At 42.6% G+C, this 19,550-nt stretch overlaps 1 protein-coding gene across 2 annotated transcripts in view; it reads left to right on the plus strand.

Moving 5' to 3' along the window:
* Window positions 1-19,550, plus strand: part of PIK3CA (phosphatidylinositol-4,5-bisphosphate 3-kinase catalytic subunit alpha) — a 42,303-nt gene continuing 22,753 nt past the window's right edge. Inside the window, exons 1-3 of one of the 2 annotated variants that reach the window (XM_079977695.1) lie at window positions 1-290; window positions 14,176-14,470; window positions 18,465-18,880. In XM_079977695.1, coding sequence (XP_079833821.1) covers window positions 18,529-18,880 — 352 coding nt within the window. In that variant the 5' untranslated portion in view covers window positions 1-290; window positions 14,176-14,470; window positions 18,465-18,528. Of the gene's footprint in view, window positions 291-344; window positions 489-14,175; window positions 14,471-18,464; window positions 18,881-19,550 lie in introns of those variants that run through there. The other variant, XM_079977694.1, reaches the window with a different exon arrangement.

A 19,550-nucleotide genomic window follows, 5' to 3' on the forward strand; every position in this document is an offset into this window, starting at 1 on the left:
ATACACACATCTCCTCCTCCTTTTCCACATCCGGGGTCACGCGGCTTTCGCTTCCTGCTGCGGTTTGTTTGTTTGTTTTTTCGGGGTGGGGAGGGGAGAGGAAAGAGCCTTAGAGACAAGACAGACAGACAGAAAGAGACGGAAGGAAGGAAGGACCCGAATGAGGGACCCAACCGCCGCCTGGTCGCGAGAGCGCGCGCGTCACCGTGGCTCCGTCAGCTGAAGGAGGAGGCGCAGAGAGAGAGGGAGAAAGCTCGCGCCTCCTTTTCTGTCAGAGGAACGCTGAGCGGGTGAGGGAGCGCGAACGCGAGCGGGCACGCGCCGCTGGAATTTTCAAAGAGGGAGGGAGGGAGGGGGGCGACGGGCGACCCAAACTGCCGGCGGCGGCGGCGGGGCCTGTCTTGGGCTTCGGTTTCCGTTGGCCACGGCGCCCCTCGCCCGGTTCGCCCCTTCGCCTCAGGCTCCGGTCCACGCGGGGAAAGACGGAGGTGAGTGACCGGGAGGTGGGGAGAGGGAGGACGGGACGGACAGACGGAGGGACTTGCCTGGGGTTTCGCGGCTGCGGGGGAAGATTGAGGGTCAGGGAAGCGGCCCTCATGGGTGTGTGAGGGGGGAAGGAGCCCACCTCCCCCTGGAACTTTGAATAGGCTCGGCGTTGGTTTGGCTCCTTTGCGCGCTTCAGGCTCCCGCATCCTGAAAGGCCGACCCCCGCCCCACACTCCCACCCACCTGCACCTACCTTTTTTCATACACCATGTGGCTTTTTTCTGGGGGGGGGGCGCTCTCCCTGCCCGCCTCTCCTGCTCTGGGCGCACCTTCCCTTCAGCCCCTCTTTCCCACCCCAGTTTCTGATTCTTAAACGTTACTCGGGGCTGCCGCCAGGTATAGTCTCCCCTTCCTTTGAATAAACAACCACCCTGTGAAGTTGAGAGTTACCTCTTCTCTCTGGGAGCGCCTTCACTCTCGTGTATCGCACACATACAAGTCCACGCTTACTTTCTCTTCAGGAGGAAATTCCCATTTCCTCTCAAGGTCTTCTTCCTTGCAAGGTATTTCCAGAGGAGTTTTGTTGCAGAGAGAGAGAGAGAGAAAAGGCTAGTCTTGCGGGCACCTTGGAAGACAAACTTACTTTGGGAGAGTCTAACAGAAGATGCTTCTTCACTGTGTTGCGCCCAAATCCTAAATTCGTTGACTTGGAAGAGAATCCCGCTGTGTTCCGCAGGACTTACTCCTGGGTAGGTGCCACAGGATTGTAGCACAATCCTGACCATGTATATTCAGAAATAAGTCCTGTTGAATTCAGTGGGGTCATGACTGCAGCCTTAGTCTTTTTTGATGTAGACTATATAGGACATCAGATCCACACACTCTGTTTCCACCACCTGTATCCCTTTACCAGTTTCCTATCCTCCATTCTCTTTTACTCAACCCTTCTCATACCCCAGCCCAATGGCATCCTGTATGAAGAACCTTTTTAGCTTCCTCTTTACGCACCCTGTTTCATAGCCCCCTTGTCTATCGTCTGAGGGCCTCCTTGTTTTCCTGTTCACTGGATCCTCTCAACCTGTGGGTTCTCTCCCTCCTCACATCCTGTTTTTGTGCCTCCATTCTTCCTGGATCCCCATTCCTCTGCCCCTTCCGCATTCCCTCTCAGTGCTTCCTTTTGGGGAGAGCTGCTTGGGATGAATGAGAGAGACCCAGACCCTGCCACTCCCTCTATTCCCATGCTACTTTGTGATGTTTACCTATCCCCCTCGGCCTCTCCCCTGGTCCCTGTACAATGAGGTTGGAAGAAACGCTAGAAATTAGGGTTTCGGTGGTTTACTAGCAAAGCTGTTTGCAGCCACCACCCCTTCCTTGCTGTTTGGAGTGTGTATGCACACACGCCTACGCAAGCAACTCAAGCGGTTTGAATCAGGCTAGCAGGGAAGAAGTGTCGTTTGCCGCCTTCTTGCATTTATTGTTGTGATAGTCTGGTGCTCATTGTTGTGATGGGAATCTGTCACTTGTGAACATATGAGGCCAGTGTATTGAGCTTTAGAAAGGGGACACCATCCTCATGATACACTGACCTAAGGCAGATTTGTTTTGTCAATGAATGTGTTTGTACATAATTCAAAAGCCACACAGCTTCCTGGTTCAAAATTATATCCCTGAGTAATCATGAGATCTGAAAAACAAATTGCATAATTTCTGTGGTTATTCTTTGTGGACATTGCTACGAAGCTCAAGAACGAGTAGAGCTGCTGTAAAGAGGAGGGGCAAATCTCTTTAATGCTGTTTCATAAGCATGTTTTATATTTTACAAAGTATGCTTTGTAAGAATATTTGTTTGAAACAGACTTATTATAGCTCCCAAGTAGAACAGTTATATTCAGAAATCTGCCTAGTTAAATACCGCTGTTTTTGTGAAGAAGAGAGGAGGCTAATAATGTGAAGATTGCCTTGTTTAACTTGCTGCATTTCTTGGCACTTCAGTGCATGTATTTGTAGGTCATGAAAAAGCCCTTTTTTAAATTAACAAAGACTTTGAAGAGTGACTTAATATTAAAGATGGTAGTGTGCACACACAAATATTTAGTGACTTTGGTAATATTGTGGTAATATCTAACATAAGAACACTGGTGTGTGAAATAATCCAAGACAAGGAAAACTAAGTATAAACAATGGTAGTGCCTTAAATAATGTGAATTAGGTTAATAAACTTCAATAGGCAACCTTTGGAAAACTGTTGAATGTGTATGCTTTGCCAAGTAAGAAATATACTTGTGTGCATTTTTGTTTCTGTTCAATGTGTTCCTTTTCTTTTGTCTCCAAGCAGCTGTTCCCCATTGGAAACTGACTTTGTCCGAGCTGGACTAAAGTCCTGTCCCTGCTTGGTTGACCTGTTTGTACTTTCTTTAATTAAGGAAGAATCTGGTCCATATTCTATGAAGAAATGCATAGCACTGTATGTGCAGGAGGGAGGAAAGTAGGGGAGGAAATAAATAAGCATTGGACTGGATCATCTCTGTGCAATGCAATCATATTCATCTTTACTTGGAAGGAAGTCGCACTGTGTTCAGTGACATTTACTCGCACCTAAGTGTGTGTGGCTTTGCAGCCATATAGCACAATTCTATGCTTGTTCACTCAGAAGTAAGATCCACTTTGTTCGTTAGATCTTACTTGCAGGTAAGTGTGCACAGGATTGCAGCCTGTATTTATTTGTAAAACAGAATGCCTGGCACTCTGCATCTGAACAAGCATGCAATGAAAGATGAACTTTAACAGGCTGCTTTTGTGATTAATACTAATGTTTGCTTTTGATATGCAAGCTGATGTTTGTTTCTGTGAACAGATGTGATTTTAAAATGCTCATTATTGGTAGCCAGTTGCCATTTTTGCAGCAGAAAGACATAACATTAGTTTTGTCTTGGGTGTGGCCTTCTGCATTAGAAAACATTGTAGTATTTCTGGGAGGAACAATTTTTTATCAGCAAATGTGTGACTTGCCTAGATAATGAGCGTGTTAGGGACAGGGGGCTTTCACAAGGGAGGGCTAGCAGTGGAGAGGGCTGTTAATCCTTCAGTTGCCTGCTGATTCTCTTCTGCAGATGCACCCCAAAGCTGTCCACCCCCCTTACTACTTGTTTCAGTCAGAGCCTGGCTGGGAGTAGGGGAATTAAAAACTGCCAGGTAGCTTGAATTTTAAAAGAAGAATCAGGGGGCAAGGTAATTGTTAACTGCTCTACTTTAAGCCTTACAATGGAAACATGAGATTGGGACCCTTGGGTTTCCCTCATCATGTCTAGTTTCACTGCAATGAAGTTCTGACATGTGTGGGTTAGTAATTCTTGTGGACTTAATTGCAGGCGAATATAGCAATTTGCCTTATACTGAATTCAACCTTATATTAGCCTGGTTCTCTCATAAGACTTAACTTGGTTTATTAAACTTGTTTTATTAAACAATGGTTTGGCACAGGGGTTGGCAAACTAAGGCCTGCGGGCCGGATGCAGCCTGCTGGGCTCGTTAACCCGGCCGGCGAACCTTGCGGACCCTGCCACACGCTCAGTCAGTCCCCACGCTAAACCAGCGCAGCGTGGAGGCTTTGCCGCGCTGGGACTGACTTCCGTGATGCGATGCTGCTTCTGATTGGCTGCAGGAAGTCCAATATACTTTTTTTACTCTTGCCATTAGCTGATAACAATATATTCTCTCTTATGAGTTTGTAAATACTCTAGTATAATGCAAGAAGCATTTTCTTGACTATGCGTTCCATGAAGAGTGAAATTCCCTTGTCAAAATTCCCATATTACTTTCATTCTGGTATGTCAACACCTTGAAATATTCAGTTGAATTGGAGGCATGAGCATATGATCCAGGGCAAATTTATGAATGTAGCTTTTGTATCCTGAGTGACAAGTACATTCAGTTATTAAATCTAGTTTATTCATCTACAATCTATAAGCAGAACTGAAGAGTAGATGGAAGTGTTGAGAAAGTCTGAAGCTTTGCTTTCTTTGTCCTCAGTTATACATGGAATTTATTTTGGATACCAAATACAATCTGAAACTCCCTCCATTTTGGAAGATTTTCTGTTTCTAGCTTGCTTTGGTTTTGTAGTGGGTCAGTTTCTTTTTTAATCTATTTTTATTAAAGATTCTCTTAGTTTACAAAAGTACATGCCTTGTCTCTTTTTTCAGCTTGTACAGTCTTTCTTAACAAATCAGTTACATTTGTTGTGAGACATTAGTGTTGAGTACAGTACAGTGGTACTTCGTGTTACGTACTTAATCTGTTCCGGAGGTCCATTCATAACGGGAAACCGCTCGTAACATGAGGCACGCTTTCTCTAATGGCGCCTCCTGCTGCTGCCGCGCTGTCGGAGCGCGACTTCCGCTCACATCCCGGCGCAAAGGTCGCAACAAGGGGCTTTTACTTCCAGGTTAGCAGAATGCGTAACCCGCAGCATTCGTAAGGGGGATGGTACGTAACATGAGGTACCACTGTATAAGGTTGGGGGAGAGGAGGTGTGGTGTGGTGTGGTGAGGCTTATATTCTTTTGTAAAGTGTACGTGTGGGGTTTTGTGTCAGCGTCAACTGGGTAGGTTCTCTTTCTATTTGTTTATTACATTCCCTTGGTAGTGAGAGGTATTGGGGGGTAGGGTGTGGTTGGTTGTCTGTGGTTGGCTGCAATGGGGTTTGTTTGCATTGGAGGGGTGGCTTATTGGGTCAGGTAAGCCAGATTGATTCCTATGCTGTCAGTGGGTTATTCTTGTTGGACTGTGTATGTGATAAAGGGGAGCCATACTGGGGTGTAGGCATCCTCTTCTATTTGTCCCTGTGTCAGTTTCAGTTTATTGGTTAGCTTTTCTAGTAAGGCCGTTTTCCATACAATTAGATACCATTGGTCCATATTTACTCCTGACTGGTCTCTCCAGTGGGTCAGCTTCTGACTGAGTATAGAAGTTTAGGAGGAGGAAAATTTTGAGCAGACTGGTTTAGAGACAATAGCAATGAAGTCCTGCCCTTCAGAATACTTTATATTGACAAATGCAACTTGGAGACTATTGATAAAATTCACAGAGTTATGAAACAGTGGTGAGTTTGTAAGAGGAACAGTGTTCAAAAGAGGATGAAAAGTATAACTTTTCACCCCTGCTTCCTGTACCATGTGTGCTTTAGGTGATACTCACAGTATGTTGCTTTATTTTTATTATTTATTAAATTTGTATACCGCCTTATACCCGTAGATCTCAGGGTGGTTTACAATATATAAAAAACAAAACATGTAATAAAAATAAAAACAAAGATAACTCAATAATAATTATAACTGCTTTAGTGTTAAATATCACTATAGTCTAGGGTACAGAATTATTATTGCTGCTACTACTTCTGGGAACCTAAAGGTCAGTAATGACTAATGCCACATGCAAATGTAAAAGGTGGTTTTTGTGTGTGTTGGTTCCCTCACTTTCCAGAGTTCAATTTGAAGACACTAAAACTGTAATAATGCTCTTATATGCTGCTTAATAGGGTGTTCATGTGAGACTGAGATGGTAGTCTAAGAAGTTGTTCTGGCTTGGCAAAGTTCAGCCTCATGCCCTCTAATATTTAAGGCAGTGGTGAGGAACCCATGGCTATTAAGATGTTGTTAGACTACAACTTGCAACATCCCTGATCACTGGCCATCCCGGCTAGAGCTGTTGGGAGTTGGAGTGCAACAACATCTAGGTTTAATGTATTTATTAAAACAGGAGACTCTCCTCTAACAAAGTTCCTAGCTGCTATTACTCCAACTCCTAGGTCAGGCGGCTTAGACAAAGTGTGCCAAGCTGGAAAGTTTGATAGCCCTGACAACCCATTGCTTTAATATACTTCTTTCTTTAGCTTGCTAATATGTGCATATGGAGCTGCAATATGAGAAGAAATTCTAACTGCATAACTCTCAGACTTGTATGCTTCCTCCCCACTTCCCAAGGAAAGTTATTCACCTCCAAATATGTTTACGAATCTCCTTTTTACGTTTAAAAAGTGCTCACAAAGGATGGACAGGACATCATGTTCCTCTCTTGCCAGTTAATCTAATGAGTAAAAGGTGGGTAGTAAAAAAACAACGTGGGTTGGAAATGCTTGCAGACCGCAGTGGATCTCTCAGTATCACTGCTGTCAGCCCACTGTGTTTCTATGCTGCATATATAGGAGAAACTCCCTCCATTGACATATTTTTTCCCTCACCAAAACCTACAGTTCCTTCCCTGCCACCCCCACCCCAATACTGTACCTAGGCTAGAAAAGGTCATCCTGTTGGAACCACATTCTTTTGCATCAGAACTGTTAGCTTACAAACTGATCATACACCTAACGAAATGCATCTCAGAGTCCCTCTGTTTGACTTATTGTGGATTATCGTGAACAATTTGAAAAACTCCCCCCAAATTTTGGATATTGATATTTTCCTGCCTTTTATATTAGCTCTATAATTATTTCCACATAATAGTGGTAGAATTGTTATTTATATTGCCAATTTGCTGTGTGTGTAACCTAATTTTGCAGGTGAGTGGCCAAGTTGATACTATCTGTTAATTTATTTGGAAAAATACTTATATGTTACAATTTTATAGAAAATATCAAAGCAGTTTACAACATGTATGAGAGAAAGGTTGTTGTTGCTAATAATAATAATAATAATAATAATAATAAATTGTATACCACCCTTCATCCAAAGATCATAGGGTGGCTCACAACTTAAAAATACAAAATGAGAATGTGTGTGTGTGTGTGTGTGTGTGTAAGTAATAGCTCACCAACTGACTAGTACATTTAATTTACTTACGAAATCCTGATCTGGAATTTAAGAATAGAAATGGGACAATCTGTGCCCACTGTGCTTCTATGCCAGATGCTCATGAGGCAAAATCTCCTTCTTCACATCCAGTATAGATATCAGGTGGACTGCCAGAGGAGGCGGCAGTGCCTCTTGCTTTCTTTAGCAGCCTTCTTTATTTGTAGTCTATCTATTAAAAAACTTACTAGCCTCTGTTCTTTTTTTCTTTTCTTTTTCTCATACGAAGATTTGTTGAAGAGTAAAAAGCAGATGAATTTGAAAAATCAGTCTAGTAATTTTGCAGGGCTTATTGGCAAGGTTATGTTTTGTAATATTTTTTGTTTGTATATAAAGTCACAATTTCTAGCTAGTTTTCACGGTTAGTAACATTTTCCAACAGTGCTGCAGCTCTTGCTATTTCAGTTTAATGTTTTATTAGCACAGACAGAAATACAGTCCAAGAAAACAGACCAGATCCAGATGGAGAGGACAGATTTTTCTAAATGAGATTGCAGAGTACTCATTGGCAATAAAAATGTGGCTTTAACAGTCGCAATGTAAGTATTGAACCTGAAGGAGGAGCGGAAATATCTAGCCATTGTAGTGGTGGGCCCAAATGAGTGATAAATTTGTAGCAGGGATTTTGAAAGATGAATGACTCCCATGACTTTACTCTTGGCTATTTATTGGTCAGTATTCACTTATGTTGATCATGTTCTACTCCAAGATTTACATTTTACTTTATCATAAAGATTCAAGAACAGGAACATATTATTTAAACTTGCCTGACTTGCATTGCTAACTATCCAGAAGCTCTATATATAGATATGGATTAGATATAGATATAGATATAAAATTCAGCCACTGTCTTTTTCTTCGCTTTTTCAAAAGGTATTAATGGTTTCCTAGTTGGAGTGTAAGTAAGTTGTCTTTTTCAAAATGGTTAAGCCCCAGCTGCTACAAACGTTACATTCTGTTCACTGTGTTATTCGAAATCAGGAAATTTAGTACACCTATTTATTTATTAACAATATTTGTATACTGTACTATTGCATCTTGCAAGCAGTAGACTTACACATTTTTAACATTGTGCAGTTGAAAGCCGGCCAGTCGATTTCCCACAAATTAATTGCACCCAAAGTGGAGACCTTAAAAGCTCCTTTTACACCAGGTTTCCCAGCACTGGAAGAGCTTTTTAAACTTTCTGCCTTGCTTACTAGGCAAATTCCGCTCAGCACATGGGAAATGGGATATTCTTGCAAGATCCCCATGAGATCTAGTGAAAGCATCCCAGACCCTGCACACCGAGCGGAACTTAACCAGTAAGTAAAATGAAGAGCTTAAAAGCTCTCTGCTTTGCTTGGGTAAGGTCCGCTAGATGTACCAGTTCCAGAAGGTAAGGATGGTTGCACAAGTGCAGTTCCAAGAAGATGATTAGAGTATACACATTTTTGCACTTTTCCTGAAACGTAACACCTGTACAATATAGTACTGTACCATCCAATAACTGAGGTTTTGTGCAACTATATTAAAATGTCCAAAAAAGACCATAATGTGATTGCCAGGCACACCTCTAAGAAAAAGCTGGATTCTATGGAGGGTGACAGATTTCCCACCCCAGATCTAGAAAATCAGTTTCACCCAAGAGTGGCTGGGGTTGACCTGGCCTGAACTCCTTCATCCAAAAATTGGGGGGGAGTCAGCAGCCAGTCTATAACTGTTCACATCTAATAAGCACTTTTTAAAAAATAACATAGCCCATCACTCGGAGAAATTTGCAGCCTCCTGTACTCAGCCAAACAGCCTCTCCCTACTAGAAGTAATAAGCCATGAAAGGCAAGGGTTGGTTGCCTAGACCAGGGGTTGTTAGCCTGATCCCTACCGCCCACTAGTGGGCGTTTCAGGATTCTAGGTGGGTGGTAGGGGGTTCTACGGCACAAGTTGCTTCCTCCTTCCATCGAGCATTGGTGGGCAGTAAGGAAATTTTACCATCAAGAAAGATGCATTAGTGGGTGGTAGGTATAAAAAGGTTGACTACCCCTGGCCTAAAAGGGATGCTGTGGGTTAAAGCCTCAGCGCCTAGGACTTGCCGATCGAAAGGTCGGCGGTTCGAATCCCTGCGGCGGGGTGTGCTCCCGCTGCTCGGTCCCAGCGCCTGCCAACCTAGCAGTTCGAAAGCACCTCCGGGTGCAAGTAGATAAATAGGGACCGCTTACCAGCGGGAAGGTAAACGGCGTTTCCGTGTGCGGCTCTGGCTCGCCAGAGCAGCGATGTCACGCTGGCCACGTGACCCGGAAGTGTCTCCGGACAGCGCTGGCCCCTGGCCTCTTAAGTGAGATGGGCGCACAACCCCAGAGTCTGTCAAGACTGGCCCGTACGGGCAGGGGTACCTTTACCTTTACCTTTTTTACCTCTGGCCTAGACTTTACCAAAAACCATGTCCACATCCTTGGATCTCAGTAATAGACAATCCTACAATGAAACAAGACCAAATGGAGCACAGGCACCTTTGTTAGTAGAGGACTCCATCATAACACTCTCAGGGCCAGATTGTAAGAGGCTTCTAACCTAATGATAATTAACTTCTGGATGGCTCTGAGAAGATGCACTGATAATGGGGAAAAGTTTCTTTGCCCCCAATAAGTGGCACACAGTATGCCTGATCATTAACTCTAACCCATGTTTTTTAGTCATAAAAAGTCTTCTGGTCTCAGTGAACTACCTGATGATAGGATTCTGGTCCCCTGCATGAAACTTTTGGCCCTAAACTACTCAGATACGACGTTGATGAACGCACTGAACACACTTAGTTATCTTTAATAGCGGAAACATACACTCTACTGTCAAAAATGAGCAATACAAGTAAGCTAAAATACAAAAGTTAATATTTTGCTTCTGAGCAACATTATTTTTGTTGTATCCATGTACACAGTTTAAAATGTTAAAGATACACTCTCCTGCCATTGAAGGTGTTGTTATTCATACTGATTTAGTGAATTTGAGTTCCCTAAAGAGACCTTCAATCCTGCTTATAAATTACTGTTCAGTGAAAGTGCATTGGGAGCAAGATATTGGGGTTGTCCTTTAACCTTTTTACATCCTTGGCTATGATATTATTTCCTAATAAGCCATCTTGAAGGTTCCAGTAATATCAGGAAGTTGGTGTGAAAAGATATAATGAAAACTTAATGCATTTCTGCTTCTATTCTACATTGTGTCTAAGGTAGTGAACCTTCCTACCTGTGTTTTATGTGTTCCAGTGGTGCTGTGGTCTAAACCACAGAGCCTAGGGCTTGCCAATCAGACGGTCGGTGGTTCGAATCCCTGCAACAGGGTAAGCTCCCGTTGTTTGGTTCCAGCTTCTGCCCACCTAGCAGTTCGAAAGCATGTCAAAGTGCAAGTAGATAAATAGGTACCGCTCCAGCGGGAAGGTAAACGGCGTTTCCGTGTGCTGCTCTGGTTCGCCAGAAGTGGCTTAGTCATGCTAGCCACATGACCCGGAAGCTGTACGCTGGCTCCCTTGGCCAGTAAAGCAAGATGAGCGCAGCAACCCCAGAGTCGTTTGCGACTGGACCTAACGGTCAGGGGTCCCTTACCTTTACTACTACAGATGCGTACTGAGGGAGCTTAAATTCACCAGCCCATTTGGGGCGGGGGGGGGGACTTAACTGCTTTGCACATAGTGAACTCTAAAAGTATAAAGAGAAAGCTTGAGTGCCTTTAATACAACCAAAACCTTTAGAACCGATAATGTCATTGGATTGTTGAATTGTCTGTATTTTAAGATGTTGCCAGTTTTACAGGCTAGAAGAGCAGAGCAGCAGCGCACCCAATCAAGATGGCAAGCCATGCCACTGTCACTATGCAACAGACTTGGAAAGCCACAAAAGCAGGCAGGCTGGCAACGCTGCCAGTTCTTGCTCTGAATTCTGGGGTGACTGAAATGCCTGAAGAGAGAATGAAAACATTTTGTTCTTTAGACTTTAGAGGTTTGAGATTTCTAGGCTGAAAATTTGGCATTCGGGGACAGGAGTTTCACATCGGCAAGTATTGTTGCCCCTGGGAAAGTGACTTATGTTCTTTGCAGGACTCTTCTTTTGGGGAAAGATTCTTGAATCAACCAACCTATAAGCTGATGTTGAAAATACAATGGTTTCCATTGAAGAAGTGGGAGGCAAATATGTTGGGATCTGTTTCCAAACATTAGACAAGTTTAACTGAAATACGTTGCATTTATGGAATAGTTGTTCCCTCACGGAGTTTAACAAGAAAATTCTAGTAGTAGGATAACTTCTCATTACTATTGCTATTGAAAATGTAGTGCTATGGTTATCTTAGCTGCTGTATGGACTAAAACAAGTGATGCTTTGCCAGGGCTTTGTACTCTCTTAGGCAAGATTGGGGCGGCAGAAGAAAGTAACCAGAAGTAGAGGTGATGTAGAGAAGAATCCTGTGGAACAGAGGGGGCAGATGAAGCATGTTGTGGGGTTGTTTTTTCAAAATATAACTGTTGCAGAAGTGGTTTCAAAGAGGAGCTTAAAGAATAAGGGAAGTGGCATGTTGAACAAAGACGGTTATTTGAGGGAAAGGAATAGCATGGCAGTTTTTTTGGGGGGAAAGAGTGAACAATCTGCATATATGATGAAATTAGATTCTTGATAAACCTTGTTTATTTTGCAACAGGAAGTTGCTTTGGCACAATAGAGGCAGAAGTCTTAGCCAAGCTTGGAAATAGAAAGCAAACATAATTTTAAACAAATATTTGGAGTTAAGTGTACTGGAATATATCCTAAGAGAAGTTAACTTAAGGAAGTTTACAGAAGGCACTTTTCCAATCCCTTCCTCCTTCAACCACCCATGTCTGACTGTGGGGGCTGGGAAGGCACAGAGTGGGGCTGTGGTGGGAACCTTTCTTCTATGTACTTCTTTAACTTAAATTCTATTAGCATCCAAACCACTGTATTCACTCAGTTGATAAAGCTAGGAAGTAAATGGAATTTGATGGGAGTAAATGAATTTCTTTACAACTTTTGATTTGCACATATTACAAAAGTTTGCTTTTTTGTTGCAAATCTAGTCTATCTTTGTGTTAAATATAGTCTTTGTTTGCTGTAGTACTGTTTGTACTGTTTGTATATACAGTGGCATAGCATTTCAAAAGATGAAGGGAATGCTAAGTTGCTGCTGTTTCACTCTTAACGCTGAAAGGAGGATTTTTGACTTAGCCTTTCTTTTTTGTAAATTAGCATATGCTAGACTCTGGATAATTAGGGATTTGTGACAAAACCTAACAAATTATTGTGAAGTTATTTTGTTTTCAAAAATCGTGGGATGAATATTTGTGTGGCACACCTTCTGTTTTGCTGCTGCAGCAGTCAAATTACTTTGCCTTTCCTTTGCTACTACAGCAGATGTTTTCAGTCTTTCTGAGTCCACAGCTCCCTTGATCAACTAACTACATGCTTACTGTGGCACCCTTGTGGGTCTCAGGAGCCCATTTATGTCACCCCTTGCTGGCAGAGCTGGCAGCCCCTCACCCTTTTTCGAACACCCTCCCTTGTGGAGTGTTTGCTCAGCCTCCTCTCTGCTCCCCTCTCCATGGGTGTCCACTGGGCAGCCACAGCTGCCCCCCCAGTCTCTGAGCTGCCCCCCCCCCCGTCCCAAAGAGAGGTGCCTCCTCACAGTGCCCCACAGGGGCCTGGGAAGCACCCCCTGGCCAGCCCCAGCAGCACCATTCACATGGGGAGCTTGTAGCCAGGCTGCAGCAAGAAACAACTGTGCAAGCCTTTTGGAGGCAGAGGCCCAAGAAGGCATCAAAGGAAGGAAAGGGGGAGGGAAGGGAAGAGGGACAGAGGCCAGTGTTCCTGTGCCACCCCTGACCATTCAAGGCACCCCAGGGTGCCACGGCACACTGGATGAAAACCACTGTACAGTGGAACCTCTACCTGCGACCATAATCCATTCCGAAGGTCCATCTGGAGGTCGAAATGGGTTGCTGGGAGAGGCGCCATTGTGCGCAGGCACGGGTGGTGATTGCCCACTTCTGCGCATGCGCGAACGGCGATTGCCACTCCTGCACAGGTGCAAACAGCGGCAAACCTGCCGGTTACTTCCGGGTTTGCCGCGGACGTTGGGCTAAATGGACACAAGCGGAGGCGGACGTAAGAAGAGGTTTGACTACATTTGTTGCCCATCTCCCTATGCTGGATCATCTCAGGTTACATTAGTGTCATAGAAAGAACTGGCTACTTCCCCTTACTATTGAATTTTGAGAAAGAAGCCTCCAATACTATCATTGCCCCAGTTTCCATGAGTTGGGATACTTGCGTAGTGAAGTAGTGCAATGTGGGATGCTCCCCACATGACCCAGGACCTCTTGCTTTGGCCTGGCGACATGCCCCTTACCACTGCCAGACTTAAAAGAGGCCTTAGAAGATGACAACACTTTCTTACTGTAGCAATGATCAAGACTTCTTTATGAACAGAAACTACCTTGATACATGCTATTAATACATATACCTATTTCTATTATTTTATCACATTCTAGTGTCCCACTCTATCACAAGCAAGGGGGGGATGGAAATAGCAGTAGTGCTGTAGGGAGAGTTGGGAAGTTGGGGGTGCTTAGTTCTCGTTTATTCTCTTGGTTTGTGTTGCTTCCAAAAGTTCACTTCCTCCAGGTGGACCCCTATGAGACAAGGTAAACAGCTGTAATGACCCCTTGTGAGGAAATGTAAAGCACGGCACTCCCTGCTCCCCACCACAAAAATGTCCCTGTAATATACAGATCTTCCTCTCAAAAGTAATTATTTTCCTGGAATACGCCTGTTGAGAGAATTTCCTTTTTTCCCTTTATTTTCCAGGTTGGTACCTTGATTAGACACTTGACCTTCAGTCAACTCTGCTAATCTTGGAAATAAATATGTTCAAAATGATAATAAGTTTAGATCCTTGCAGTGAAGATTCATACAGAATGAATTCCCAGAGTTGAAAAACAGTTCGTGTAAAGAAGACCGTAGCAATGTTTCTAGATTATATCAAAGATCCACATCTTGGTACTTTACAACATACAGATAACAGAACATCCAATAATGTGATCATCATGTGAAACAGAAGCCTGTGTAGGATCTGCTGATCCAAGAGAATAAGCGGTTGCAGGTATGTAGAAGTTGTTTTATCCTCAGTTTTTCTCATTCTACTCCATAGATTGGCAAAATACCCTGCAGAAGATTATTTACCTTGGAGATGAAAGGTTAAATCAAAATATTTCAATTGTGTTTCTGCTAGGTGCAAAGTGGAAAACATTTCATAAACATGATACAATATACTGAGTAGGAAATATTTCTAAAGATTCGAAAAGATGCTTTGTCCTAACTTTAAGCACTGGAAATAGGCTTCAAGGTTTTGAGAGCTGTTTCCAAGGAATCCTTTCAAATCTTGATGCCATGACAACTTGCTTACATTAGCCATTAACAAAGACTGTCAACAAGAGTAAAATTAGAGCTCGTATGTGGCTCAATGAGAGCAAAGTCTTAGTTTGAATATAGTACTTTGGGCAGCATCCAAAATACATTTCAGATCTGCTTTCCTTTTCGATTAAAATGTATAACTATTTTGTTCACAAATTTTACATCTGTAATTGCAGAAGTAATAAATATAAGCTGAGGAACTATGAGAGATATTGGGATTATAGAGACATAAAGCTAGAATAGCATTAAACGGTATCTAACCTTTTGATAACAAAAGGATTGATAGAAGGATTGGAGCCAAACTAAAGTAGTATGTTCTATTGAATTCAAAAGGGTTTCATTTAGTAATGACTAACTTGTCCAGTTGATTTAAGTGGGACCTAAGTTTAACTAGCTTTTTTGGATCTAACTCATTTTCTTTTTCTCCACTGTTCATTAAAGAAGATTGTCTTTATAGACTCTAAGCTTTACCAAATCTATAATCCCTTCTGCTTAATACTTATAGCTGCTAGTTGTGTTTTAAAAGAGCTGTGTCTTTGATATTCTGTCTTTCCAAAAATCTACATTCTGGAGGCGTAATTCCATGTGTCAGCAAAATAAATGTATACACATTCTAAGTACAGACAATCTCTTGCCATTTCCTGAAAAAGAAGAAACACAAATGCCAACTGCTATTTTGATTCAACCGCTCTATAATGGGAAACTTCAATTGCCTGCTTCCTCAAATAAAAAGAAAATTAGTGTGCTTTCCAGTTTTAACTATAGAACTTAACTTTAAACTGCCAGACAAAATTTCTTCCTTTACAGCTGAGTTTTAAAAAGGCATCTCTACTGTTCTTTCTCTGGGCCAAACTGTATGTTATTCCAGGAGATGGTTGTTAGTTTTTTAGGGGTGTGGCACAAGACCAAACACAGAGCATAACACACACACACACACACACACACACACACAACGCAAAAGTGGAAAAGATTTCCCTGACTATGTCGAACAATTTCATAAGCATTTTTTCTTGTACTTGTTTGAGGATCATTTCCTTGTCTTTCCTCCAAGTTGCTTACAGTAGCGTACAAGCTTCTTCCATCATGCACATAGATTTTATCCTCACAACAACTCCATAAAGCATAACTGGCCCAAGGTTACACAGAAAGCTTCATAGCTGAGGGGGGCTTTCAACCTGGGATTCTCCATTCACAGACTGATACTAACCACTACACCACACCACCACTTTCCCTTTCAAAAGAACAATGCAGACTTAGAAACCTGTAAATCTGATTGCAAAAAGTGGCCCAGGAGGAAGGGGTTAAGCGCCTTCTTACCTGAGCATCACTGCTGAGGTCAAAATCTCAACCCTCTACAGGTGTCCCATATGACCTCACAGGTGGTGTTTGACAGTTGGCATGATTGTGGGGCTAGGGAAGCATGCTTCTATTTGTGGTTGGAGTCCCCAGTTATACTCATTTCTTGATCTGCAGTATATCAATATATTTCTAACATTCTGAAGATTCCTATGCAGATGTATCTACAGCTCTCACTTTTAAATGAATGGGACAATCAAAAGCAAAACTTACCCTCAAAAGAATTTGTAACGTGTCTGTTGGTAACTGCTATAATTTCTAACACAAAAAATAGAATGCACTGCAAGGTTTGCAGCTACTGTTGTGGTATAAAAATGTTTGGAATTTGGGAATCTTAGCGGGGGAAAGGCATAATTTGAAAGTCTCTGATGGGTCAGAAAACACAGAATATTTTTATGCCATATAGTGGGATGTCATTAGTTAGACCACTACAAATGATCTCTATAATTGATTGACTTTTCCAATGCATGAAATTTGGACTTTTATGCTAGTCTCCTTATGCAATATTCATTTTACAAAGTATTGCCCAAGAGGATTTGTATGTTATGTTCCTTGGTTTCATACTCTACAGTTAAATAACATCTCTTTTAAAAATCTCACTCCTCTGGCTGCTTTGCCATCCTTGGAGGAAAAAATACTGGGTACCACGCCACACATCACCTTCTCCCACTCCTTGCTGATGGGAAGGCTGCTATGAAGAGAAGTTGATCTTTATTGCAAATTGAAAAAACTAGGGAAACATTACTACTGTAAATGTAATTCACAGCTCCCCCCTACATTTTCATTTAGTTGGGAAGGGGATTGTAGACCTCTCACATTGTACACCGTTTGTCCCTAGGCTGATACGCCTTTTTTTAAAAAAAAAAGTGGTGTACACAACTTCACATACTTCAGAATAATGGGAACTGAAAAACATTATTGACCTGACCTTTTCCCATACATCCTTGATTTTGATCCATTAGTGTTTTTTCCCTGACAGTCTGAGACGTCTCCGCAGCTGTGTCTGCTAGGTATTTTAAAGCAAGATAGCATATTCGGGAAGATAAAGAGTTGTATAGGAAGTGCCTAGGGGGCTGCTTGTTGCATAAGACAGGTGTCACTTTTCAAAGCTTGCATATGAAGTGTGGCTAGCTGACAGCTCTAGGGTTCTGGACATGCAACAGCACAGCAAAATACCATAGCTTTCTTGCTACTCTAAACTTCAGTAGCGGGAGAACTGTGTGTCAGACGAAAGAGGCGCCTTAAGATTTCTTACCAAAAATCCTTTGCACTGAGTAAGGTTTTTATGTTGACTGACTTAAGGAACAAGAGGATTAAAGTAAAATCCTGTGAGCAAAGTTCAGAGTGGGCTCGAAAGATTTCTGTGTGCAGGCTATCTCTATGCCACAGCCAGAGATCTCCTGAAATGACAGAAAATACAAGTGTCCAGGAACCAAAGTGTTTTATTTTCTAGAAGCAAATTGGTGAGACGACTCTTAAGAAAGGCATGTACTGTTAAAACTCTGGGTAGTTTTGTGGGAAATATGCTTCATTCTGATGTGAAGTCTCTTGCGTTTTTAATAAAACCTTCACAAAGGAGGCTAGAGAGCAGTTAGAAACAACATCTTTCTCTTTTTTTGCTCAACCAGGTGGCTTTTTGTATTTTGCAAGAGAGATTGTTTGGGGAGGGGAGATAACAGCTACAGCCACGAATGTGTCATGGCAATATTTCTGTAGCCCAGCTTTTGTACCAGGATGTTTGTAGCATGCCAGAGCAGTGTTAGCTCTTGCCTCTCACAATAAGCCTGTGTCCCTGGCAGCCATACCTGTTTGCTCTGGTAAGCCCTGCCTGTGACTTGCCGCCAAGTTTGATGGCTGCTGCTGTTTCCATTTTCTCTTCTTCCTCTTACCTGACTTCCAACGCTTGGTGGGTATAGGACATGTTCATTATTATTTTTTAGGCCTTTATTGGGTAAACGTAAAGAGTTGATCACTATAAATGTGCTTCCGCCCAAAGCAGTGGCGTAGCGTGGGCCGGCCGCACCGGGCGCAACATCTGGGGCGTGCGCGCTTGCACTCGAGTGCTAAAATCCACGGGTTAGGGGGCGCAAATTACTTGCCTTGCCCCGGGTGCTGACAACCCACGCTACGCCACTGGCCCAAAGCAAGAATGGCTGCTCACTTTCTGTTGAGCAGTAGTTGGCGCGATAACTTGATTATGGCAGATGATGGAAGAGCAAATTATTAACGATTGTTTCCCATGTATTTTTAATTTCTGTAAAGTACTGGAAATGTAATATCACATGGACATGTGCATGCTACTTAAATATTACATTGTTTTTGTTTAGGTTTTCCTGCGAGAATCTACTAACATAGTCTTTTGATAACCTCAAGAGAAGGTACCTAATAAAAATGCCTCCAAGACCATCATCCGGTGAACTGTGGGGCATCCATTTGATGCCACCAAGAATCCTAGTAGAATGTCTTCTACCTAATGGCATGATAGTGACTTTAGAATGCCTCCGTGAGGCCACCTTGTTAAATATTAAGCACGAACTTTTTAAAGAAGCTCGGAAATACCCTCTCTATCAGCTCCTTCAAGATGAGTCCTCTTACATTTTCGTAAGTGTTACACAAGAAGCAGAAAGGGAAGAATTTTTCGATGAAACACGGCGACTTTGTGATCTACGACTCTTCCAGCCTTTTCTAAAAGTCATAGAGCCAGTAGGCAACAGAGAAGAGAAAATTCTGAATCGGGAAATTGGTGAGGCTTATTCATTTGTTACAAATATTTATATGCCGCATGACAGTCTGCAGTACAATTTTTAAAATATGTAATGGAAAGTGGCCACAATTTGATTCCCCTAAAGCCTATGGGCCTTTCATGAGAGTATGGAATCATGGAATTGTAGAGTTGGAAGGGGCCCTGAGGATTATCTTGTCCAACCCCTTGCAATGCAGGAATCTCAGCTAAAGCATCCATAACAGGTGGCCATCCAATCTCTGCTTAAAAACCTCTAATGAAGGAGAGTCCACAACCTTCTTAGTTCCACTGTCAAATATAGTTAACTATCATGTCATAAAGCCACTGTGATGGAATTATGAGTAAATGGTCTTTTTGGTTGTGTAACAAACTGAGTACATCATGTCAGAAACTGCAAATTGTTCATTAAAACATGATTGCAAAGACCGCTGAGCTCTTAACGTGATTATTTGGGATCTTGCTATTAATTAAAGCAGGAATGGGGAACCTTCTGTGCGCTGTTTGGCCAGATATTTATTTCCTCGCACCCTGTGGGTCAACTCTGATAGGTGAGACCACTCACCTGTCAATCATCTGATAATAGGTGACTGACAGATGTGTGAACCTGCCAACCTGTCAGTTTACTGGTGGGGGGAGGAGCCTGCTGGAAATGTGCTGGCAAAGCAGCAGC

Source organism: Podarcis cretensis, assembly GCF_951804945.1.
Source record: "Podarcis cretensis genome assembly, chromosome: 5".
NCBI lineage: Eukaryota > Metazoa > Chordata > Lepidosauria > Squamata > Lacertidae > Podarcis > Podarcis cretensis.